Raw genomic sequence first — 25,862 nt, forward strand, 5'->3', positions numbered from 1 at the left:
ATATCTGCTCACGTGCAGGACAGCCATGGTACACTCCAAGTATGGTGCTGGCTGGGCACTAATATGCACCAAGCACAGAAATCCCATGCTGTTTGCCCAGAAGTTTTAAACTTTCATCTTTGACAGAAGAAAGCCCAGGCAAGGAGGGACAAGAACATGTTCAGATGGTTCTAAGGAATATCCCAGGTGGGCAGACATCCACTCTTATGCCCATATGGCGCCTTCATCTATAAGGAGGCGAAGTAGCACCAGCCCAAAGAATTAATGGAGAATAAAATGTACTCTGAAAATATAGCAGGAAAAAAAGTGATATGAGAAATAGATGAACTTAATAATGAGTGAGAAATCTAAAATGCTATGTTGCTGTTAATAGCTTTAACCATAAAATTACAGAGAAGATTAGTAGAATCAGGAAATTCTTAATATATTAAAAGGGCTGTTGGGAAAGTGCAGATGAGGAGTGTTTGGAAAATGTAAATGTGCAAGCATTGGGATATCATTTGAACACAATTTGGGTAGCTGAGGGATGGATTAAGCTATCATTTTTCAGAAACTACTTGGAATTACTTGTTTTTAATAAATGCAAAAGAAGATGCTGGACAATTAAGAAGAAACAAGCAGGACACTGAAGTGCACCTGAAGGTCTTGGTTGCATTTGTGCAGCAGCTCTACCTTCTGAGGCCGTTCTCCAGTAGATAGTGCATGATATGCCCGAGTGTGTGAGCACCCTGAGGGGATTTTCAAAATGCTTGTCCGTGATCAAACTGTTCCTGTTGAGTCCAGCAGAGAGGGCAGGCCTGCTCAGGTGGAGGCAGCAGGAGGGAAGGTGAATTCCTCTTCTGTCTGCAGTGAATTGGGGAACCACAACCTCAGCATGTTATTGAATGGCTTTTTAAATCCAGATTCCTAAACAATTGGAGGAAAGATGTCAGATGTGTGTGGGAGCTTCACCCGACAGAAATACTGTCCAGCCTGTGACGTTACTTGTGTGGGTAGTCCTGAACGTGCATAGTGTCTGCTGTGCTGATGGGTGAGGTGACTGCAGTGGGTGAGCGAAGAGCAGGGCAGTGCCAGGGATGCAGGAGGCAGAGCACGTGCGCTTTGGAACAGCTTTTGATGCCATGTTTCACAAAGTCTAACTCAAAAGTAAGTTCAGTTTGGCTTTGATGCGAGACCTGTGATGTTGACTGAGAACTAACATAAGGACTGGAAAAAAGATCACAAAGGATCTTTGCAGTCTCAGGACTTCCAGCCCAAATTTCGTAGTCCTGTAACCGGAGGGTCCTCCCAGGGGGACACGGGAACCCTCCTGCTCCATCTCTCTGGGGCCAGTTGGCATTATTGTGGGAGACCTGCATAGGCTTGACGGGCTGTGTTACTCCCCAAGAGATTCACCAGCAGGAATTGGTACAGCCAGTGCATTAAAGCACATGGGAATGTGTCTCTATCCTTTTATGAAGTGCATAAGGTCATCTAGCTAAAATGATGTTATATTTTTTCGTAAGTGCTTTCGGGAGGTGGAAGATGCTCAGCAGGATTGCCACCCAGCAGCGCTTCTCGGCAACGCGCGCCTGTGAGCTGCAGTCTGAAGTCAGATTTAGGCAGAGTTAATGAGCAACAGAAACCCGTAGATACCTCGGCAGAGGAGCAGGCAGCCAGCTTGGGCTGCGGAGCTCGGCCACCGCCTGAGGCAGGCGCACCCCACCCCCATCCCCGCCCGGCTGTGCCGCCCGCGGCTCCCCGCTGGCAGCCCCGGGGCCGGCCGTGCCGCTCGCAGGCCCACGGGGGAGGAAGGGCCGCGGCGGCTCCTGCCCCAGGATCAGCGGCCGCCGGCCAAGGTGGGTGGGCGCACCCCGTCCGGGACGGCGGGCGGCAGCTCCCGGCCGATCGCTCCTGCGGGCCGGGGCCTGCCCACCCCCTCTGGCCGAGCGGCGGCGGCGAGGCGCGGCGAGGAGGGGCGTGCGGCGGGGCGGCCAGCGCATGGCGGCCCTCGGCATCGCCCGCTGCCGCTGACCGCGCCGCCGCGGCTCGCCGAGGTGAGAGGGGGGGCACCGGGCCGGGCCGGGCGGCGGCGGTGCGGGAGCGGCGGGCGGCAGCCTCGGGGCCGGAGGGGGCGATGGCTGGGGCCGGCCGCGGCGCCGCGCGGTGTGGGCGGCCGAGTCAGCCCCGCTCCCGCCGCCTTCCCCCGGCCTGTCCGCTAGCCCCGGCCCGGCGTGGTGAGCAGCGGGGGCCGGCGGCGGCGCGGCCCGTGCCCGGGCGGTGGGGTCGCCGGCGGCGGGAGGGGCGGGCCCGGCTGGGCGAGCGGAGGCCGCGGCGCTGCGAGGCGGTGGCAAGGCGGGCAGCGCCCGGCCGCCGGGGGGTCGCGGGCCGGTTTCGCTGGCAGCCCTCCCCCCGCACAAGCCCCGCTGCCGGTTTGCCCGTTGCGAGGCGCGGGCTGGCTCCCGGGGCCGCCCTGCCCCGATCGGCCCTGCCCGACGGGGCGCCCGTGGCCGGCGGGAGGCCGCGGCCGGCGGCGGGGCTTCAGGGCCGGGCCTGGCCGGGAGCGGGCGGCGGGGCGGGTGCCCGGCCCCCCGGCGGGAGCGGGGCCACAGGCAGGGGCGGCGAGGGGGCGCCTGCCCGGGCTGAGGGACAAGGAGGCGAGCGCCCGGGCCTGCCATGGCGCGGCCCCGCGGGTTGGCGAACCACGTCGGATGAAACGGTGTTGGCGGGGCTTGCAGCTGCACTGAACCGGAATTGCTTATTTCTCCAGGCCTTCCTGGCTCTCTGAAGGCTGAACTTGTTGGATCTACCGGGTACTCCTGGAAAAAACTTCGGCCAGGAAATAACAGGCTTAAAGCGCGGCCACTTTCCTCAGCGCTTTTCGACCGCCTGGATACTTACTGCACCTGGAGATCAGTCATTCCACGTTAGAATGTCTACGCTGACCTTCCATTAGGTTGCAGTTCATCTCAAGAAGGTGAGCAGAGTTAAGACTGTTGCTGCTGGAAAGAGGAGCTCCCATCTCCCTTCCTCCTGCCTTATTTGCATGGGACCCTTTTTGGGGCAGATTCATCACACCAGTCTGGCAGAAGGCTGGTGGAATTGCTTGTAGGAGGTCCTGACGAGGATTGGGGTCCTTGCCAAGGAAGGGAGACAAGGCCTCTCCTGACTAGCTCAGCTGCTTGTGGAAATGCAGTCTGACTCGGTCAAGTTTTATTTAGAACACTTACACGCCATTGCTGGAAACTTGTAATTCAAGAGCTATCTTTTTGTTTTGTTTGAAGCTTGGTGAAATTTTGGTTTTGCTTTCAGCCTGCTGCTGGCTGATAAACCCAACTTCTGTGCTGAGAAGCATGCTAAATTAATTTCTCTCTGGAGTGTGGGGAAAAAGCTACTGTGGTTGGTTTTGCATTTATGGTTTGTGTTGGTTTGCCATTCTTATTCCTAATGGTAAAACTGTGAGTTGCTTTTTCTGATGCGTGGATCTGCTGGGTTTGTACCCAGAGAGTTTATGTAGCTCAGGTGAAGGAAGAAACCACTGTGCCTTTTAGCCCATGTGCTATGAGTGGGCCGTTCCAACCTGGATAAGAAATAACACAGAGAAATTCTCAATGGAGAAGTTGAAGTGTTGCTGTAGTTCCTTACACAAATAACAAGTTGCTAATACAAAGGGATCTTTCAGTCCACAGGCAACTTTCTCTCCAAAAGTAATGTCTTAAAGAAGATGGAAGTTCAGCTGTCCCAACCAGTTATACACGTTTTCAGCATTTTTGGTTTTATTGGGGGTGTGTGTGTGTGTGAGCTGATAGACTTGCCCATTTCTTTTTTTTAAATCCAAGGGTTTTAATGATGTCATATAATGGGTTTGAAATAATTTATATTTATAAAGCATAATTATTTAGTTGGGTAATTGGAGTTGGAATGCAACAGGACAGTTTTATTTGGATCATGAAACTTTTTTGTGTATGTTTTTTGTATTTTTAGGAGCATGGAAGTCTTCAATGTTTTTCCTGCAATTTTCATGGAGCATGTTGTAGTAAGCATTTTCTGCAGTGGTTTGCAGTTCTCACCGTCAGGCATGCAAAGCTGCTTTTCCAGCTCCCTAACTAAGACGTGAAATCCTCCTTGGTAAAGGAGAGAGATCAGAGCAAATATTTTCTGTATCATGAATCTCCATTTCCTAAAAGATTGAGAGCTGTCATTTTAGTTACATAGTTATTACCCTCTTAACACATGAGCAAAACTGATCCTTGTGCTCCTACTGCAGCTAAAAGCTGTGAGTACAAGTTGGAAAGACAGAACTATTCATAAAGAGGAAGACTCAAGAGTATAGGGGCAAAATCATCGTCTTCCTGTCTTCCCATTCTTTTTAGCAGTAGGAAGAGGACAGAAAAGAAACGTGGCTTGTTCTAGCATTGACGGGTACTTCAGAATCACTTTCTTCTCACAGAAAATGAAGCTTCTGAATGGGATCTCTGGTCTTACAGAAGACCTTAGGTGGTAAATGGAGTCGTTAGATCTTTTCTCTTGGGGTTTGTCCCTAGCTGTAATGGTGGCTTCTTCTGGCTGATTGCATCAGTCCTGAGGCTGAGTAGGAAAGCTGGCAACTTTTTAAAAACTCCTCGTTCAAACAAGCACAGAGAATGCTCCTCCCCCTTGTCACTGGAAAAGCATGGGAGGTTTGCTTACACCTTTCCAGAATGGCTTTTACTGTGAAGTCTTGCTGGGACTGTATCAGTCCTCCTGTGAAAGAAACTCAGAATCGACCTTGCCTTTGTTCCCTGTAGTGATCTTTACTTTCCTCAGATCAGTGATACTGATTTTGTTGCTGCTTTTGTCCTGTGCAGCATGGATCTTCCCTTGCAGCTCCCCTCTTGCCTCCCACATTTTCTGCTTTATATTTCTTTGAGGGGACAGAAACCTTAGTACTAACATCAAAACTAATTAAAAGACCTTATTTATATGCCTTGCTGTCACAGCAGTACTTGATGCTCTTTGCTGTGTTACATCTTGTAATGTATAAAAGGAATTTTATCATATATATATATGTATGTATGAATAGGTATTGTATAATATGGAAGGAATTTATACAAGGGAAACACTAATTACAGCTCAAAACTTAAGTGTGTGAGAGATTTGGCTAATACAAATGGTCACCCATTTTGGTCTTTATTAGCTACTTGTTTTCTTAGAGCATGCTGTAAGTTACAAGGTGCCTGCATTTGAGAACTTGGCTTTGGTTAGAGGCACTGGGAGGGTTGTGCACAGAGTCCCTTCACTGAGACTTTCCAGTAGAAAGGATTACATGATAAATCCTCTTCCTGCAGGTCCTGTCCACAGAAAGAAATTGCTGCGGCATGCGTGCTGTGAGAATGGATTTGGAAATACAGATTGCAGATGAGTGAAAATGGTTAACAGTTTTGTTTCATGATGAATTATCAAGAATTATGGGCAGCTGTTCTTTGAAGCATTTTAACTTTGTGCTGAATAGTTCAGCAATAACACCTTCCCTTGGTTATTTAAAAATACTGCAGGAACAAGAGAAAAGCTAACTTTGAGTGGTGACTCACCTTTGGCTTTGCAGGTGAGCAGAGAGCCACATCACATATTCTGTAGCTGAAGGAATTCTGAAGCTGGGCTTTTTCAGTCACCTTTAAGATTGCCTTCTTATGGTGGCAGTGCATGGTGTTTGAAATGGTAAGCTTTGGGTGAGTTGAGCAAGTGGAGAGTAATCAGATCTTAGCAGAGCATACCAACTGGGTGTTTTTTGTGAAAATCCAGTTTCTGTGTATTGCATCAGTGAGGAAGGATGTAAATCTTGAACTGTTATTATGAGTACATGAGTTATTTTCATTCAGAGCCCTTGCTGGGTTTGGCAAGCGTTTTTTTCCAGCATTTGTAGTTGAGAGTCCAAAAATGGTTCTGTCTGAACACTGGGTCGTTCTTGTGCCTGCCATCTGGTGGCCAGATACTACAGCTAACTAGGCTGGCTGCAAAAACCTAGCTGAGGCTCTGTCGTAATGACACTGGAGGAAAAAGTAGATGCTTTTCTCACTGAGCTGTGTCTCAGATGGAGATTGGGTTTTGCGTGGTTTTCCTGGAGGAGAAATAAATTTTGTAAGTCCTGTTACCATCTTTCTTCTCTTTCCTAGGATATGATGGAGCTCCTAGAGGAAGATCTCACCTGTCCCATTTGCTGTAGCCTGTTTGATGATCCTCGTGTCCTGCCCTGTTCACACAATTTCTGCAGAAAGTGTCTGGAAGGAATTCTTGAGGGAAATGTGAGGAATGTCCTTTGGAGACCATCCCCTTTCAAGTGCCCCACGTGCAGGAAGGAAACTCCTGTTACTGGAGTCAACAGCTTGCAAGTCAACTATTCCCTGAAAGGTATCGTGGAGAAGTACAACAAAATCAAAGTAACTCCAAAAATGCCTGTGTGCAAAGTGCACAGCGGGCAACCCCTTAACATTTTTTGCCGGACAGACATGCAGCTGATCTGCGGGGTTTGTGCCACCCGTGGTGACCATACAAAGCATCTTTTCTGTTCTATTGAAGAAGCTTATTCCCAGGAGAAGCGGGCTTTTGAAACCCTGTTTCAGGGCTTTGAAACTTGGCGTTGTGGAGATGCCCTCTCACGGCTGGATACCTTAGAAACCAGTAAGAGGAAAGCTTTGCAGATGCTGACCAAAGATTCTGACAAAGTGAAGGAGTTCTTTGAGAAGCTGCAGCACACACTGGAGCAGAAGCGAAATGAGATTCTCTCTGACTTTGAGACCATGAAGCTTGCAGTGATGCAGGCCTACGATCCGGAAATCAATAAACTGAACACAATTCTGCAAGAGCAACGGATGGCTTTTAACATTGCAGAGGCCTTCAAAGATGTGTCTGAACCCATTATATTTCTGCAACAGATGCAGGAGTTCAGGGAAAAAATCAAGGTGCTCAAAGAAACTCCTTTACCTTGTTCCAGTGTGGACATCACCCCTACAATGAAGAGCTTTGATACCAGCCAGTGGAATGGAATAAAACTAGTTGATGTGGACAAACTTTCCTTGCCTCAGGAAAACAACACTCTTAAATTCAAGATTCCCTCAGTCTTTTCACGAAGATTTATAGTGAACTCTCTTATTTGCTTGCTTATTCTTGCTGTCACCAGAATGTCCTTTGTGGAGTCAGTCGTTGACAATCTACAGTGCTGGAAGTCTCAGTTCCTTACAATTAGCTTGTCCTACTTGGCAGATACAGTGGAGATAGCAGATCATGCAGTCTTCTACTGGGAACAGATGACAGATGGAGCTTCACTTCTAAGAGAAAAGTGTAAGAACTATACATTGGTTGTACTGGATAATGTTGCACAGTTTGTGTGCAAATATAAACTGTTGTGAAGTCCCTGCTGAAATAAAAGAACTAAGAGAGATCTGGTGAAGAAGACATAGAACTTTTAAAAATTAATTTTTTTTTAAGACTTCCAGTGAAAAACATTCAGAGATTCAAAGTGTTTCCAAAACATTTATACTGTTCCTATAGTTTGAGCGCTGATAAACTGGAAGATGAAGTGGAGCTTTGAAAATCACATTGTTCCTGGATTCTTCTTTCAGTGGTGTTCACTGCAGATAATTTTTTTACCAAGATACAGGGCCAAACTGCATTCTCAGTTTAATGTTAATATAATTGTAGAATAAGATTAGAAGTCTCACTTCCTAAAAGGTCATAGTTACATTTTATTTTTTTTCTGACGGGGAGGTGGTTTGGAAGGAGGTAGAACAGTTGTGATTGAGAAGAGCACAGTACTGAGAGGCTTTTTGAGGACTGCTCTTCCACTGCACAGTACAGAGTGCAGCATTCATGTTTTGGAACCGCTTTGTATCTGAGGATGTTACTTCTCACTGAAATAGATACCCCTAATTTTTTGTATAACAAAATGTAGTAATTATCCTGTACATTCAGATTACTGTAGATACTGGTTATTGTTTACAGGTTCTGTACAAAAATATATCTTCAGGGCAAGCATAAATTCTAGGGGTAAAGAGAAATCAGTTGAGGTTGATAAGAGAAGAACAAGCTGCAAGATAGTACATACTTTGCAGTTTACTTTTCCAACATCAAATTGTTGGGGTGACTAACCAAGCTGTCCTGTTAGATCTGTTCCTCTGGAGCCACACTTTTTAAGAAAGTGGCCTGAATGGTAACAGTTCAGTGCGGTGAAAGGCACGCACAGATCAGCCACAGCAAGGCAGCTTGTGCTCTAGCCCTGCAAAGGTGGCAGGTAGAACAGTTTCTCTCCTGTCCCTCTCTGTCTCTCTGGATAGTAATTCCAGAAGCCAGGAAAAATGATGGGATGCTTCCTTGGAACAAAATACATAACGTGACAGGAGTATGGATGTTGTAGGTGTTTGGAAGTGCTTTAGCACTGAAACATATATCAGCTTTCCTACTGTTAACTGTATTTTCATGTACCTTGTTTTAGGAGTTGAATTTTCTGGGTGTATTGACTTGGCTGTAGGCTAACAGTGATTTAAAGTGAACTGTAAGCTTGCGTTCTCTGAAGTGCCCTTCTTTGACAGTTTACGATACTTAAACGTATTGCTTGAAGCACATCTAACCTCCTTCTGCAACGGTCCTATGAACAGCAATATATAGAATGCAAACATTTAGTTGACATTTCTGAATAACAGACATAATGCATGCCGTACTTTGGGGATATTCATTGGCCCCTCTCACGGTTTAGTAAGTTGTGGTGATCAATTCACTGTCTTCCAGTAATCCTTGTAAGCTGTTCATTTCAAAAATAAACCATTAAATTCCAAGAATCAAAGTTTCCAAGCAACCAAACCCTGTAAACAAAACTATTGTACATGATATTTACATCTTTGTTGCCTGGGAATCCTGTTACTGATCCACATGTCACTCCAAACGCTTGCTAAAAGCACTGAATGGTTCTTGCAGCTGCAGATACCTTGCAGTTTAGGATAGATTAAGTCACAAACACATAGATCAGAGAGTTAAAATTCTTGAGTGGCTGAGACGGCGATGAATAATCGAGAGGTGGTTGTTCTGAGCGTGGGAGGTGTGCGATTTGTAACCTGGGCTTCTACCTTGCAGCAGTTCCCTGAGTCCAGGCTAGCACGGATGTTGAACAATAATGACCGGGAGTTTAAACTGATGAACGGAGAGTTTTTTGTGGACAGAGATGGAACTTTGTTTAGTTACATCATGGACTTCTTGAGGACTCTCCAGGTCTCCTTACCTACTAATTTCTCAGACTATCAGAGGCTGCAGAGAGAAGCAGAATTCTATGGGCTCTACACTCTGGCCGAGCTCCTGAGCCAGGAACACTTGCTGAAGCCAAGGCTGGAGGTCTTGGAAGTGCGTTTCTCTCTCCATGAGATGCAGGCCTTTTTCCGGATCTTTGGTTCCTGCAGTACCACTGTTGAGACACTGGCTGAACAGATCACTGTGTTCACAGGGCAGCAGTCCGGACGGAGCTGGAACAGCCCTTTTCCTTCTCAGAAATCACTCGTTCCACTTCCTTTGGAAAGACCTTCTCATCATGACCTGGTTTTTCAGTGTGGTACGGACTACTCTGCTGGTGACCAGTTTGTGGCCAGGTACTAACCCTGTGTGACTCCTCATTATGGAAATGTCTTTGTGACTTCTAGTTCATGAAGTAACACGCTATGTGCTAGCAAAGCTAATTTTAAAGAAACTATTGGACAGCTCTCTGAGAAGAGAGAAAGTATGTTACCTTCTTTCTGCTAGTTTAATGTTATCTTTTTATAGTTCTCAAATATCCAGTTTCGTTTCTGTTGCACTGATTTGCCCGTTCCAGCTTTCTAAAATGCTGTGCTTGACGTTTGTTTTTGAGTTCTGTTGGGTCTTTCTGCCCTTTCCTCTTCACTCGCTCTCCCAGGCTTTAGAATTTCATGACATCAGTGACCTTCTAGAGGACTTGAAAAACACAGAGTAAAAGGAAGCAAAGGAAACAAAACAAATAAGGAGTGAAGTACTGGGGAGGCCTAAAATCTCCGCTAGCTCATGGTCCAAAAGACTTTTCATAAGGAGAAGAGGGAAAAGAGAATGGCTAAATAGGGTTCAAAACACCAGTGGAACTAAGATAGCAGTTCACACACTGGAAAGCTTTTGTAGAGCCTTTTATTGGGAGGAGGGAGAAGGGGTAGATTATTAACTATACCAGGGGTCCTCACACTTTTTAACCAGGGGGCCGGCGCGCGGATGCAGTGGCAGGCAGTCATCTGCGGCTGCTTGGTTTCCCCCCCCAACCCCCGGCGGGGGGGGCAGGGGGGTCTGTAAATACCGGGGGCCGGACTGGGGACCCTGGGGGGCCGTATCCAGCCCACGGGCCGTAGTTTGAGGACCCCTGAATTGTATGCTACTCAGTGGGTTTTCTTTGAATTCAGAGGCAGGTTCTGTTTTTATTAAGATTACTGTATATCAATGATTTTTGTGATAGCAGTATTGTATTTTAATGACAGCTTACATTTTTTAAACAAGCTTTTGCTGGATGTCTATTGTATGGAGACACATTCTTACTGTATAAGGAAGTGTGACCTAATTCGACGTCTGTGGCTGTTAGAACTCCTGGAATTTTATGGAAATTTCATTGAAATATTTCCAAAAGGTTTATTCTATCTGAATATATGAATCAACACTGCAGTCTTTTGATTATTTTAAAAAAAGATGAATAAATTTTATCTTTCTTCTAGCTTTCTTTAACTAAGCAAGTAGAAGAAAAGTACCTCGCATTTGTGAAGTGGCATTTATGTGCCAGACCTTAACTTTATGATGTATTACTGATTTTAATGGACTAACAATTGGTTGAGTAGGTTATGGCAACTTCAATAGTGGGGAAAATATTCCTGACTTTCCTTTTTCTTCAGACTCGGTAAAAATTTTCTTCTGCAGATCAATAGAAAATCTTATCTTGAGTAATGAAACAAGTAGAGTTTGATAATGTTGCCTGCTGATTTTCTATCAACTTGGTCTTTGTTGTGACAGGGACTCTTTTGCCTTTTTTGTGCTTTCCATGAACGTTTGGTGTACTTTCCTGTGAACTGTGGAACAGTTTCACCCCTGTCAGTTTATGTATTTTGTAATAGTATTTTTACCAGACTTCTGTTCCTCGAAACATCTGGGTAGGTTCTTAAATTGTACTTTATATCAAGTAAAATCATTTGAGGCAATGGGAAAATGATTTTCATACCTGTTACCACACAATCTGCTGTACAAGGTAACATCGCAATAAATGTCACTGTTTGTAGAGAGAGATCCTGTGTAATGAAAAGTGATGCTGTTGGGGTCTATGTGACTTCACTGCCCTTTCCATCATTTACTCTTACCCGAAAAACTGTTGCAGCATTATATTGAGCATGCCATTCACCTCATCTCCGTTAAATTAAATGAGATGGAGGTTATCACAGCTGTATCTTTAAAAAGTAAGTTTTGGTGTGGGGGTGAAAAGAGTGCTTCTTCCCCAACGGGTAACTGGATGAACTGAGAATTACTGTTCTTATAATGAGGGAAAGAGGTAAATTGTCCTCAAAGGAGGAAAAAAATACCAGGTACCTTTGTTGCTGTAAACCCGTGCAACTGTGCTGACCTGCACCATCTGAGGACCTGGTTTGGTTCAAAAAAAACATTCATTCCGTCCTTCAAGAAGCAACTAAAGTGTGTTGTAACTGCTTTTTTCTTATTTTAGGTATGTTTCCATACAGCCTGATAATAGAAAGCTGATTAACGGTACTAATGTGCTAGGGCTGCTGCTTGACACTTTACTCAAAGATGGATTTCGCCTCATAAGCACCAGGACAGTCTCCAATGAAGAAAAAGTCGAATGCTACAGTTTCGAAAGGATGAAGAGGCCAGCAGGCCTTACCATCACAGTGGACCAAACCCCAGGGAGCTCCGGGGTCACACAGGCAAAGAGAAGCCAAGCACAGAAAGGGAAATAAAGGCTTTTCCTTTCATCTTTTGAAGGTGGAAAAGGGGTGTGTCAGCAGTAGTGGCCTTTCTTTGTTGGCTTGTTTGAAGTTGCAACTATTGAGGGAAGTAACAAACAAACAATTTGCCCCCCCCAGTATTCAGGAAAAAAAAAAAATTGCTTTCCTGCCTTTTACCACTCCACCCTCTCCAACTCTAAATAAAAGAACCACAGATTCAATACTGGGTTTATGGACCAGATTCCAGCATTTTCAAGGGTTGTTTTTGTTTTGCTTTGTGGCTAAAATTTATATTAGGACTCGCAAAAAATCAACCATTTCTTCTAGAAAACAATGTTTATGTTCTGTGTGAATCTTTAAGTAAAATTGAAATACGTGATAATACATGAAGAAATAACAGCTTGACACAATTATCATCCCCCCTGTTTGGAGAAGCGGCTGGAGGAGGAATGAAAGCCTCAGTGGCTGAATATTGATTCTGCTTTCAAAAGATACATGTACACGGATTCTCTTGCAATTAGCTGAAAGCAACGTAACAGAAACATCCCAAGTTGTGCTGCTGTGTGGCTCCAGGCATGAGAAAGTGGCTTGGGAAGTCACCACTAGTGTCTGTGAAATAACGTGTTACTGTCTCTTGCAGAATATTCCTCTGTCCTTTCCTCCTGCTCCGGAAGTATTAAACTTCAGTGCCAAGAATTAAATTATAAAGGTCTTTGTGAACAAATGGAGGTCTTTGTGAACAAATGGTCAGTTAATTTTTAGAGCTTTAACTATAAAAAGAATGAAAATGTGATAAACAGTCATTCAAATGGAAGAGTTAGTACAATTCTAAACGAAATAATACGAAAGATTTCTTAACACTTGTTAAATGCAAAATATATTTAGGAGGAAGGCTTAGCAGAAGTGGCTTTAAAAGCCTTGGGAATGTTAGCCCTGGACAATGCTTTGTAAGATGCCAGAATTAGCTCATGTACCAGGAGAGGTAAGTTAATGAGGCCTTTTAAATTAAGAATCTTGTCATTCCTTCAAGGCAAGGAAAGATGATGGCAATAACTTCAAGGTTTCATTATTTGAACCTGACTTCTGTTGTTGATAAAACATCATCTTTCCAAAGTTACGAACAGCCAAGTAGAGCTCATTTGGGCTTGCTTGGCTGACTGATTAGATCTGGCTTCTTATTAGCTTTTAAACATGAATTTATTATTTTATTTGTAGCACTTAAAAATGGGGGTGGATGGTGGGAATCACCTGTCTGTTTCCTGCCCTTAGGAGTTTTCAGTGAAAGCTATCTTCTCAGACTGGTGGTGCCACTACCGGACATCTTTTCTTTGCTACCACTGTAGTGCATTTTAGTTTGACACAAGTTCAGAAATGACTGTGGCACCAATGAGGTCCTCTTCTCTTGCTCCTGAGCTTTCTGAGTTGAGAATAATGTCATTATGGGACTACATCTCCTAAACTGCTTACAGGTCATATAATGTAATAAATGTTAAGGATCATAAAAATGGATGCTTTCAGTTCAAATGTGGGTGGTTTTTTTGGTCAATAGTGTCAATGTATTCATAGTAATCTTGATACAAGAAATTTTTACAGTGAGAACCATCATTCGCTCACTGGAAGAACCTCCCCAGGGATGTGGTGGAGTCCCCATCTCTGGAGGTTTTCTAGATGCAATGGGACAGGGTGCTAGATAATCTCAGCTGGGCTACCTTTCCCACACAAGGTTGGACCAGATGATCTTTCGAGATTCCTTCCAGCCTGGCCTCTTCCATGTTGCTGTGAACACCTTTTGTGAAGGTCTGTGTCAGAAGGCCTGTCATGGTGGACTTTGAGGTCAAACTGCTGATGTCACATTTGGGTGACACAGCAGACAAGCTGTATGGGATGACTGTCCAGACAGGTTGTTGTACTACAAAGACAACACTACTTGTTTTCCAAGTTCATTTGAAGGTCCAGGTACTGACCTTACCAGAAAAGTTCCCATTCCTCAAATTGGGATAAAACTGAAACCAATAAAGCTGAGCATTGAGTGAGCCAGTGACTGTGAATATTGTTGATGAAGAGATGAATAATAGCAAGAAAAGTGACAAGACACAAAACAAGACAAAAGTGACAACTTCTTGGAGAGGAAAGAAAAATAAATGAACTTGAAGCTCTATTTAACCATCACACCTTAAATGATTGCTGATAGCAGCAGTGTAAACAAAGTGAGACTAGTTTCAGAATGCCTTGTAGTAACAAAATTAGGCTACTTCACCTACAGCAGTGAGTTTATTTTCCTTGCTGTAGCAGCCACTTTAAAAACTGAAGTTTGGATTACTTTTTCTTTTTCTTTTTTTTTTCTTTTTTTTTTTTAAATAAAGTGAAAGAAAATATGAAATATTTCCATTTTTTAAAAAGTCCTGGACTTTTAACCTATGCCATCACTCATGCTCCATGGCTTTGGCAAAATGAGTATTTGGTAGAACTGTTTCAGTTACAACTTGTGATGGGCCAGTGCTGAACACTTTCTGGTTCCCCTTGTGGGTTAGTTTTTATTCAGCACAAATGTAACTCCATAAACGTAATGTTTTGACTCTGGAAAACTATACCAGTGCAAGTTCCTGTCCTGTAAAGTACCATCCGTACTTTACCTTCACCTTGTGTAACGGCGCACTGTGGGACTATGTGTCTTTTTGAAGCAAAGCACGTGACCATCAGCAAATCGGGGTTCTCAAAGTTCTTCCAGTTTGTATTCTTACTTAGCACTGAACTGAGAAATGCCACCTTCTGTCAGTTGTGTACCTGCAGAGAACAGGACTAGGCTCTTATACAATGCTTTATTTTTATGTGTGGGTTTTTTTTTTTTAAATTGATAGCTGCTTGAATAAGTTTGAGAGCATTTGTGTCGATAACCTGATGGAAATTTGTTGAGTGGCTGACTAAGACCAGTAGGATAACAGTGACTTTTAATTGATGATGATTTGGTATTAAGCTGGTTCTTCAAAGGAAAGCACCTTCCTGGGTTTCTTCATACAGAATGTGGAAGCAGCGGTAGTAGAGCTACAGGTGTTGTAGCTTCAAGCTACAACTAAATGGCAGTAATCACGGAGGAAGGGGTGCAAGTATGTTTGTTTGTAGGTGAATTAATGTAAAAATAGGGCGTTTACTAGGAGGTTCTTCAGCTGGCCTAAGTAGCTGCTGTAAGATTATTTATGTTACCATAAAGTGTTGCTGAACCAGGATGGCAATTTTTCTGTGCCCTCTTTGGAGTGGCATGCAGCGTATCCCACAGGCACTGGAGCAGTTATTTGGAAGAAGGAGTTGTCAGTATTTTCACCACGCTTCCCTCCCGAGGTGCCCATCCTGTCCCGAGGGATGCAGCGGAGAGCAGGCTGTGTGCTGCAGCAGCAGCAGAGCGGTTCGCACCGCTGCACGTCCCCAGAAGGTAGAGGCTGTACAAGTAGAAGTGAATTTGGGTGACGGGAGCCCAGATTAGCTATGAGTCTGAGTGACCTTAAAAGCCTTCTGGTCAAAACCACTTTACGTGTTAAACTGAGTCCTTTCACCCAAATCTTGGCAGGCAAGTCAGCTCTGGTGTCTCACCACACGATTTCTGCTGGATTAGAAGGGTATTGTAGGCGGCTTGGTCATGCTTTTACATGACAGAACCAGGAGCTCTGATTGCTCACATCTAGCTCTATTTTTGATTAAATACGAATGGGATTTTGAAAATTCAGACATTTTTTCTAATGAAGTTGGATCTTATGATCCCTGACATGATCTACTTCTTCAAGTCCTTGCCAACTTTCTCAAGAGAATTCTTTTTTCCTGGGAAGCTGCAAAATTTGCTGATCTCAGTACTGCTGTATTTGCCTTTTTATTTTTCGTTGGATTCAGCAAAAGCGTACAGCAAACTGTTGCGCTGCCTGAGATGCTAGGAACTGACTGCCGGAGTGCTGTCACTCACTTACAGCGAGCGGTGAGCTCTCTCAGGCTTTTTAACACACAAGCAGACTGCCAGAACAGGAAGATCACTAGAGGGAAAGGAAACTAAACAGGAAGGTAACACCATCCTTCCGCCCTACATGGGGGGCAGTTCACATGGCAGAAGCAGATCATCTAGAAAGAAAAGATGACTTGCTGGATTTGCATAAGGCAGATGATTCAGAAAGACACCACTTAATTTGTCTTACATTTTCTTTCTTAAGTTAATCACTTTTCCCTCCTTTATAGTTGAATTTCATCCTGTATTTCTATACACAAGAGTGTCAAGGGCTTTACCAATGCAATCTTGTGGTGCCTGCTGGATATCCCGACGGGATGGAGACACCACACTTCTTCCAACCCCTGTTCTTGCACTGTGTTCTTTTTCCTTTTGTAGTACTTTGTTACTTTTTTGTGCTTTTGAGTAACTTTTTGTCTGCTTCTTCACACGATGGAAAGTTCTCTTATGTCCTTCTTAGCTCTTCTGGTGACAGGTCATTTATTTAACCCCCTAAATTCTTCAGTAACCTGCTGATACCAGGAAGGAGAGAGTCTGATATGAAATACCTTCCTGTTTTTTTGGTATGGATGTCAATATGACAATTCATGAGGGGTTTTTTTTCTTTAGTTCTTTTAGGAAGTGCAGTCACTGCACTCATAGATTCTGCAGTCAGTGCTCGTAAGATTATATAGTTGGTTAAGAATAGATGTTTAAATAAAGCTATTGAAATTGGTACTATGTTTAGACTAAAAAAAGACTTATCTCTTAGTGCTGGCCATAGTACTGGGACATTTTCCCCTTTACTAAATAATTCCAAACCATTTCTAACTTCCCTGTATAATTGAATCGCATGGAAATAGTAGAAGACTCCACACGAAGATGCAGTATATAAGGAACTAATAGCCATAAGCCAAAAGAATGATGCTGGAGTAATTGCATCCTGCCCTGCTTCTACAGGCTTGCAAACAGGGGTAGTAACTTCTGTTCTGATTTTGGAGAAACATTTCACCACACTGGGATGTTCTATTTTGTTTTTACCTATTTTAGTTGGTTTACAGTTTTCCAATGCTCAGGAGTAACTCTTTTAATCTGAGCTAAGCAAGGATGATGTGCTTTTGTCTGTCTCAGGAAGGCAAGTCTAAAGTAAATCCAACACACAATGTGGGCAATCCTTTGTTTTGATCCACAGCTGACTTCGCGACCAGAACGCTGCCAAAGCGGATCAGAAGTCCCGCTTGAGATCACAACAAAGTGTTCATAACTTTGAATAATAATAAAAAATTAAAATAATTTGTTTCCAGATTGCTGGAAACTGTTATTGAATATTCATTGGGAAACAAGCTGGGAGCTATCCAAGAGGGGGAGGGAGACTCATTGCCTCTTTACTCCTCCCCTCTGATTTGTGCTGAACCATTGCCAGGCTTTAACTTTACAAGGTTTATTTTTATCGATTTTCAACAATAAATGGTAGGAGTATCTACAATAAAAGATTTACAGTGCATCACAAGGCACTACGACTCCCTACCAAATATTATATTGATCCATTCCCAGATGCTACTGGAACAGCATACAAAAGCCCAAACGAAGCCCAGTGATGGAGAACTTCCTCTCTCGAGTGACAGATGCGTATGACTGTTGTGCCTTCAGAAAACAATAAAAGGGAAGGGAGTGACTCTGCTTCTTTGACCGTATCTTCAACAGCCCAGTTAAATCTGTCAACTCAATGTAATCCACATAAATAAAGAATTTGGGAACCAAGGGAACTGCTAGTGTGTCTGAAGATTCCCATTCTTTGAAGCTGCCTCTCCTGCTGCAGTCAGGCCATAATTAGTCACAGAAGGCCTTGTTGTGACTAGTAAATGGACGTACCAACAATGATTTGAATAGTCTGGAACTGGCTGGAGATATGCCTGGAGCCCTGAATATTCTCAAATGGGTGGGTGGGATGTAAATCACTAGTCATCGTATAAAATACAAATAAATCTGACTTCTATTAAAAAAAAAAAAAAAAAGAATGTCAGTTTTCTAGACCGTCACGTAGTTTCTGCTGAAATAACCCCCTGAAGTGTGATCCGATGTGTAAATTTTTCCAAGATTCCTTCCTCCAGCTCTACTCCGTTTCCATTCTAATGTAATGGTTCAATAATTGGTGGCTTCTTTCTGGTCAGAAAGATGATGAATGTAGCCCTAAAGGTTGGAAACAGTAAGGCGTTCGAAGTCTGGTGTAGAGAATGAATTTAGCGCTTTGCTTTCTAAGCAAGTTTCTGCTACACCAGCCAGCCCAGCGCTTGCTGAAACTGTGAAGAATTAAACATTGCAACATTGTTCCATCCTGATTCTCTATTGGGAAAAAAAGCAATAGATTGCAAACACCAAGTCTGGGGGTTTTACTAGTACTTTGGAGTCAGGCAGGAACGCTTTTCTTTGAATTTCAAAGGCAGTTTGTAGCTTTCATTGAAGGCCTTCAGAGAAGGCTGGTCTATGGCTTTTGGTCTTGTTCCCCAGTGATAACTAAACTGAGTAATAAAATAATTGCTGACATAGCGTTTTGTTTACGATGGTGTATTCCACGACAAACAGAAGGCATGCTGATCCTTCTGTCCTTTAAACTTTATGTCTTTCTACTATGCCTTCAGCCTGCTCCTCAGCCTGGTCGCTGGTGGAACAGCATAAAAGGCTCCATGATAAGGACAGGCAGAATCCACAGAAGGCAGCAAACTCACTTCTTTCCCATTACAGAGGGGGTTAATGAGTAAAATTTGGCTGGAAAGAGTCCCTGCTTTTGCGGGACCGAAGAGACACAACTATTGAAGGATGGATCGTTAACAGAGCTGTCATAAATTTCAACGCCACCAGACAAGGAAAAGCACATCTTACAGGGCTGAATGAATGGGTGGGTGATAGCTGGTGAAGGAACACAGAAAAGGCACAGACTGACTTAGATGGGAGACATAAAAGTTCATGAGACTATAGGGATGTTTCATATATCGATAGTTTGCATACCTGAAGAACAAAATTTCTCTCTCGGAGGTCATTTCTGTGTCTGTGCTATGAAGTGAAACATTGCAGGATCCAGACATAAGATGGGTTAATCATGTCGATACCTCACATCAGGAAACAGAAGCTAAGCTTTTGGTGGCCGAATAGACAAAGTCTGAAGATCAGAACACCAGCACTGCTTTGGCAGCGCTGGGGTTACACGCCTAGGTACTTACTGGGCATGTCCTGTGGGGTGGCCTTTGCTTCAATTCCAGTTGCAGCATGGTGAACAGTAACCCTATTAGTAAGCTCCTGATTTTCCACAAACTGGAAATGTAACTTCTGGAACAGACTGGTTTACATTATGTTTTCTCCATCTCCAAATTGATCCTTAAGCCACATAATTTTCCTATGGTTGTTCAAAACATTGTCATCTGAAGATGGCTTAGTAAACTGTGGATCCCTGGGACACATTAATGGCTTAATGATTAGTTGGCCATGTCAAGAATGTAAATGAAAAACGGCAACTGCACGGCCCCTGATGTAACTGAGATCCTCCTCCCACCTTTGGTTAGGCTAACCACGTTTTCTGCTGTTATTGAGTAAGTTTTCTTTGACAAGTGTGCTAGTGCAACCCAGAGTTCACTAGTGTTCATACTCAGTCCTGAAATCTCTATGGATACAAGTGGAAAAGGATGGGCAAAAGATCATCTTTTTGCTAGACTCATCTCTCATTTCAGAGACTGCCTGCAGAACTTGGCTGGAAAATGCACCAGCCGGCACAGGGGCACTGGTGCGGCTGCTCCGCTGGCTGTAGCTTGCCCGTATAAGCTGTGCTGTGCAGTCTCTCATGCTTAGCTATTGAAAGCCTGACCCATGCTCTCACTGCACTTCTGAGGTAAGCTTTGAGGCTGAACAGAAAAGCTGAACATCACGTGGTCACACAAGGCTAGTGGGACATCTGCCTGCTATGGCTGTGATCATCTATGTTCTGCAGAGGGATCTATACTGACTTCTTGTCTATCCCCAGCACTAAGATACAGCCATGAGAGAAGGATCTAACGACAGCGCTCAGGGGATCACACACGGAGTGCTCAGGGTATGAGTGTGTGGGTTTCTGTTCTTCTGAAACAAGTGGCAATAAGCACACAGGTCTTCTGCTGGAGGCAACGACTACAAAGACCACACAGCTCCCTCCGGCTGAGGAGATAACACTGTGGAAATAACCGTCCTGAAGGCTCGGAGCAGGGCATTTCAACCTGGTAATGAAAACCCGCTGGCTGAAAACATCACCCGTATCTGATCTTTCAGATGGATGTATTCCATCTCGGACATCATCTTGGATCATCTCGGACAGCCAAAGCAAGCACTGTACTGGAACTGAGTCACTACCACCTTTCCCCTTCTCTTTTTAAAAGATAAAGTGGGGCCTCTTTTCCATAGGTAAAGGAGTATATTCTCTGCCACATTGGTGAAAGAAGCAGGTGAACTGCTACACACAAAGAAGTTGGGTTTTTTTCCCCCTTAGGTCTTGTGCTGCTTTGCTGGAGCACGTGTAGGTCTGTCTGTTGGAAAGCCTGTGCTTGGGAACTTGTGTTTACTCTCTTGGGGACCTAGGAATACTGTGCACAACCTTGTCTACTTCAGAAAATGCACGAAGAAGCTGCCTTTATAAAGACGTCTGTCTCTGCAAACATAGCTATTGCCTTAAATGGTCTCAGCTGCACTATATCTAAATTCCTCCCTAGATGTCCATGGCAATTTTTATAATTCTAAATTAGTATTTGCAATATTAATTAATAATACCCCACTTGGGACCCTCATTTCCAGCTCTTTCTGCCACAGAGATAAAATTACATCTTCCTTTTGCACTAAGTGACAATTTTTGCTGTTACTGGGGGCAGTTTGCTTTCCAGAGAAGGCTGTCTCAAGACAATTTTCTGGTCTGATGGCATTTAGTAACAGGTTTGGTATTTAGTAAACCCATCCTGCCATTGGATCTTTGAAGGTTTTGTACTCACTGGATGCAAGTATTGAGTCAGGAGCTGCCTTCTGGTGAGAAACAGAGCATGAAACGTGGTCATGGATGCCACTATGATAACTGGTGACACAGCAAGAACAGGCTTTCCTTGAAGGCTGAAGTTGAGGGTCTGGGTGGCACCTCAAGGGCCCTTGGCATTCAAGAAACATTAATGAGAATACAGAGATGCTGAAAAATACAGGAAGTTCCAATCTCTATAAGCTACCCTGGTGTGAACCACACCTGACCTCCCTACCTAGTGTAGGATGCTCAGCTAAAGAGAACCTTACAGAAGAACCTTTCAGTCCTCTTCTGGTTCTGACCAACCACAAGAATATTTTCTATGTAACTAGCTCTACAGGATTCTGGAAACTTTCAGAAAATGACCTCTCAGTACCAGTAGAGAATGGTTGAATCAATACTGAAGGCTGGACATCCATGGAGGCTTGTAAGGGGTGATTCTGAACCTGATTTGACAGTAGGATGCTGGATTGCTCTGTCTGTTTGCAGCTGAAGGATCCAAAGCTAATTTATCTTGTCAAAATTAATTTTGCTGTCATTGTTCCTGATAATTTCTCCTCTAGCATCATGGCTGCTGAGGCATCCAAGAACTGCAGACCAGGTACCATGAAATATTCAAGGTAATTTCAACTCTGCATCATTGGACAGCCTGGCGTTCCCGGTTTGAGCTATGCTTAACTTCAGAAGAATTTATGTGGGAGAAAATCTGGATGCTTTGCAAATGTTCTGTCCCTTGTCACCCTCTAATCAAGGTTTAGCCATGTTAGAAGACTTTCTGGCCCTAGGCTGTCAGCAGTGGGAGTGGCAAAAGAGTTCTGGTCCTTCTCAGTGTTCCTGCTCAGGCAAGCTGGAACCAGAGGCCAGGTGTCTGTATCACTTGTGACATCTTGAGACAAGATGTTTTGATTGCTCAGTCTTCCGAGAAGATTCATGCGATGCTCATCAGGCCAAGTAAAATGTATCCTGTGTGGATAGTCTTTCATGACACTACCACATCACACAGTGTCTGAATCCTAGGGAGGTCATGCTCATTCATGGGGTACGCACCGATATGGAATTGTTCCTAGGCTAAAGTACTTTCTCCAACAAAAAAATAACAAAAATGCTATTATTTCTAAAACTAAACCCCATCTGAACCACTATATAAGTGTTGATAAAGGTATAAATTAGCAAATAACGAAAGACTACCTGGTGGATCATTGACTAATGAAAAGCTCTATCTGTAGCCACCTGTAGTGTGAAGGATGAGGGGATGGCAGGATTAACACTGCTTTTGCACAAAGACACGCAGTTACGGCTTTCACAGGTGATGCTGAACAACTTCCCCCATAGCGGAGTATCAGCTGTACCAGCGTCCACATGCAGCGCCTGTGTGCCAGTGCATGAACACACACATGGAGAATAATTCCAAGTATTCTTAAAGATACTAGAATCCAGGAGGTTTTTTGGTTTTATCTATATACCACCAAGAGGAGGATGGAAGAAACTGGCATAAAGCAGCTCAATATAAATTATTTGGTTTTAATACAGAGGGTGACAGAGAAATTCCTATCGCAAGGACATGCTTTATGGGGAATCAGTTTTCCAAGCCTAGACATCTCAAAAGAGCCTGCTGGCAGCCTGAGAAACTCAAACACTACAAATCACCAGGACCAGGTGCTATTTTTACAAGAACTTTGAAATAAATTTGAAAAAATAAAGAGATACAGTTAAGAAATTGTCAATTACCATTAGAAATATCCACTGTCCTGGACGACTGCTCACAGCTAGAGAAAAAGGTAGTTTTAGGGAGACTGAGATAGCATAAGGTAGGGCCTTTCTCAGGGTACTTTATGTCTGAATAAGCATAAAATAACGGTATCACAATATCACAGGTCTGCAAGCAACCTGCATGTTCTAAGTTATTCTAAGTTACTAGACAAGAACCATGAGGAAGTGCTACAGTTTAATCCTAATTTGCAAATGGAGTAAGTAACCACTCCTAAGAAAAGGAAAAGGAGGTAATTTTTCTGATCGGGGTAAGTTATTTGAATCTTCTTCAACCCAGAATAGGCTCTTATCAATGCCACTAATTTGCGAGGGAGACTGTAAACCTTCCTGTCAAAAAAAACCCCAAAAAACCTCAGAGTGCCTCTTTAAGCATAGAAAAAAAAAATAGCTTGAGGGTAGACTGAAGGAAAAGGTGAATCCCCTTGCTGGTTGCCGAACAGCCATAAAGTTCTTTAACGCTGCTAGTTGCTCCCTGCTTTCCCTCTTCAGCAGTTTTAGAGAAAGTTGGGGCACAAAGCAGTTTAAAGCCACCTTTACTGGTGCTCTCTACAGCAATAAACCCCAGAACTTTGGCATAATAGAGGCCTGTGATGCAATTCACAAATATTCAGTTATCTCAGTGTTCATCTACTAGAAACACAAAGTATTCCTTTAGTGAGCTTTAATGGGCGCTTACATTTATTGTATGCGCATTTTACTGTTACTTCAGGAAACATCTCAGGAAAATATGGAACTTGCAAGGAACAGCACAGCTAGTCCAATAAAAGCAAATTCCACTACCCTTTGAAATCCTACCTGCAGCTTGCTTTCATCTGCTAATGGCAAGAGTTATCACTGCCAACAATCTTTGAACAAAACCGTTTTGTGACTTCTTTTTTCCACATACCCTTGATTTAACAAGAAAGATGGGGAACATCTGTGGGCAACTTCCACTGGGCACTTTTTCAGAAGCAGAAGATGTGAACCGAGTCCCTTCGAGCTTCTGTTTTCTGTTTTGTGGAAAAGTCCCCTCACCTTGAGGCTGCTTCAGCCAGTTTCTTAAACTCTTCTGATGGATTTCAGCAAGTCATCACATTTTTTAAGCAGCTCTTTGGCCTGTCCCCGTCTCTGCCATTCCCTCCTGTTCAATCACAGCATGTATCTTACCCTCTGTTGTTTTTGCCAACTGTTCTAAGATATCTGATTACAGTCAGTTTTTTTATGTGTACCAAAGGAAAGGGGGGGGAAGGCAGAGTCCTTAAGCACTTTGGCTGTCTCGGCATCATGCTGCTCTTCTGTTCTGTGTTGTGGTAGAAGATTAATTTTAACATCCGTTTCTCTACTACTGTTACAGCTATGGATTTTCCACCACAAATTCCTCAAATGAAGATAAGCCTTTACTACCTAGGCCATACCTGAGGCAGAAAGAGATCACTTCTGTATTGTTTATTTCAGAGCAGAAGACCCTGTGCCTCTACGACAGGACAGTCCTTCCAGGGAACTTTCCTTGGGTCACCCATTTCCACCACAAACAGTGCCTTTTAATCACGGACACATGACAGATTCTAGACAATAACTGCTTGCATACATTCATACAATACCTGGAACATTCCATCACCACACTAATATACAATGACTGCAAGGCAGATTTTAGGTTCCCTTTAAAACACTTTTAAAAAAATCAAAACAACAAAATACTTCGTAAGTGTCCTTCAATTTTCCAATATTTTAGACGACTGGTTTGAAGAACAAGAATTTTGGGTTCTTAACACATGGGTTGTTAACTCAAACATAAACTGGAAGTAAGCAACTAGCTGCTTTGGTAGCAACTTAAGATCACATACCAAAGAACAGATTAAAGCAAAGCAAACACGAATAAAAAAACCCCCCAAGCCTCTTGGTAAAACTGTACCTTGCTAAATAGTAGAGGCTCTCATAGATGTGCCTGCAAGAATCCCAGTCATTAAATAAGCCTGGAGCCTCTATCTGGGCTAGTTCACTGCTATCTTACAAATTTTGTTTTAAAGACTATTACCTGCATTCTTGATAGAAATTCATCGAAATACTTTGCACTAGCCAGGCTGTAAATGTGGTATTAAAGTTTAGATCACAGGGACAAAGTACTGTTTTACATTTTTGCTGCAGCTCTTCAAAAATAAGCTTCTACAAAGACATTAAGAAACAGTGCAGATACTCCAAGCTTTAACATTTATTTGATACACAAGAGGGATAAAACTTGATAGAAAGATAATTTTTATAAGTGCACACAATTTCCCCCCGTTTTCTCTATTTGTGATATGGGAATGAAAACAAAAGTAGCTTGTTGTGTGCAATAAATTACTGAATTCAAGCAGAATTCATTTCAGGAACCTCCACACCACCACAACCAACAGGGGGCTGTCTGGCTACACGATGCTAGCGAACCTGCAGTGAAATCCTTTTTCTGACTGTACAACCTACCAGCCACACACACTTCCTAAAACTGGCTGTCACACAGGTCATTTAACAGATTTCACACCTGCAAAACAGTAGAGCTCTTTCTCATCTTTGTCCGATACTATTGGAGAGCTCTTATTTTGCGTCTTAAGTTTTGTTATATATAAACAGATAATATACTTTACATATTTATAGGTATGTCTGAAAATAACAGATACTGCTTATAGGAAAAAGAGGAAGATTTTCATGTTGCCTTGATGACGGGAAAGGTTTGTCACAGCTGTTTCCATATGCTAAGAAGCTATACCTGTATGTGAATTTTTGTGTCAGTGTCATATGTAGATACCAATCTTCTGTAGAAGGGAAGAGGTAGACCAAGATGTTGTTTAGCCCCTTTGATACCGATTTGAACAGCAGCTAGACAAAGCCTGTCTGCAGGACCATCAAGAAAAGAAAAATAAGGCCCTGAATATTCCCTACATTGGTTTCAGCAATGGAAATTAATACTGGACTGCCATTCTCAAGAGCAGAAGGAACTTTTCCTTGGTGCCAGTACTGTTGCTCACACAGCAAGCACATTCAGCTGGCTGAGTCTACCGAAAACTAACCCCAAGTCAATCAGTGAAATCACGGTGGAAATATCAGAGCTGGGCTAATACTGAAGGAAAGAGGAAGACTCTGTCAGTCCTAAACTCCTCTGGCTTGAGAATCACACAGGACTGTAGAACCATAGTCGTGTATTATTCTTGACTAT

The 25,862-nt window shown here is 43.5% G+C and overlaps 2 protein-coding genes across 11 annotated transcripts; both read left to right on the forward strand.

The window, feature by feature from the left end:
* The first annotated feature begins 1,612 nt into the window (after positions 1 to 1,612).
* TRIM13 (tripartite motif containing 13) lies at positions 1,613 to 7,552 on the forward strand. Of its 10 annotated transcripts, XM_055802264.1 has the most exons (6): positions 1,660 to 2,036; positions 2,750 to 2,956; positions 4,356 to 4,479; positions 5,307 to 5,389; positions 5,564 to 5,676; positions 6,132 to 7,552. In XM_055802264.1, the coding sequence occupies exons 5-6, from the start codon at positions 5,662 to 5,664 to the stop codon at positions 7,362 to 7,364; spliced, it is 1,248 nt and encodes a 415-aa protein (XP_055658239.1). In that variant the 5' UTR covers positions 1,660 to 2,036; positions 2,750 to 2,956; positions 4,356 to 4,479; positions 5,307 to 5,389; positions 5,564 to 5,661; the 3' UTR covers positions 7,365 to 7,552. The 10 variants fall into 10 exon arrangements, 9 of the variants coding, with proteins under 9 accessions (XP_055658243.1, XP_055658242.1, XP_055658239.1 ...); XM_055802268.1 differs by lacking the exon at positions 5,564 to 5,676 and having other exon boundaries at positions 1,659 to 2,036; XM_055802262.1 differs by lacking the exon at positions 4,356 to 4,479.
* Positions 7,553 to 8,929: 1,377 nt separating this feature from the next.
* On the forward strand, positions 8,930 to 14,298 carry KCNRG (potassium channel regulator). The gene is made up of 2 exons (XM_005240241.4): positions 8,930 to 9,587; positions 11,696 to 14,298. The coding sequence occupies exons 1-2, from the start codon at positions 9,010 to 9,012 to the stop codon at positions 11,946 to 11,948; spliced, it is 831 nt and encodes a 276-aa protein (XP_005240298.1). The 5' UTR covers positions 8,930 to 9,009; the 3' UTR covers positions 11,949 to 14,298.
* The last annotated feature ends 11,564 nt before the right edge of the window (positions 14,299 to 25,862 follow it).

The sequence above is a fragment of the Falco peregrinus genome, chromosome 4, assembly GCF_023634155.1.
Source record: "Falco peregrinus isolate bFalPer1 chromosome 4, bFalPer1.pri, whole genome shotgun sequence".
NCBI classification, from domain to species: domain Eukaryota; kingdom Metazoa; phylum Chordata; class Aves; order Falconiformes; family Falconidae; genus Falco; species Falco peregrinus.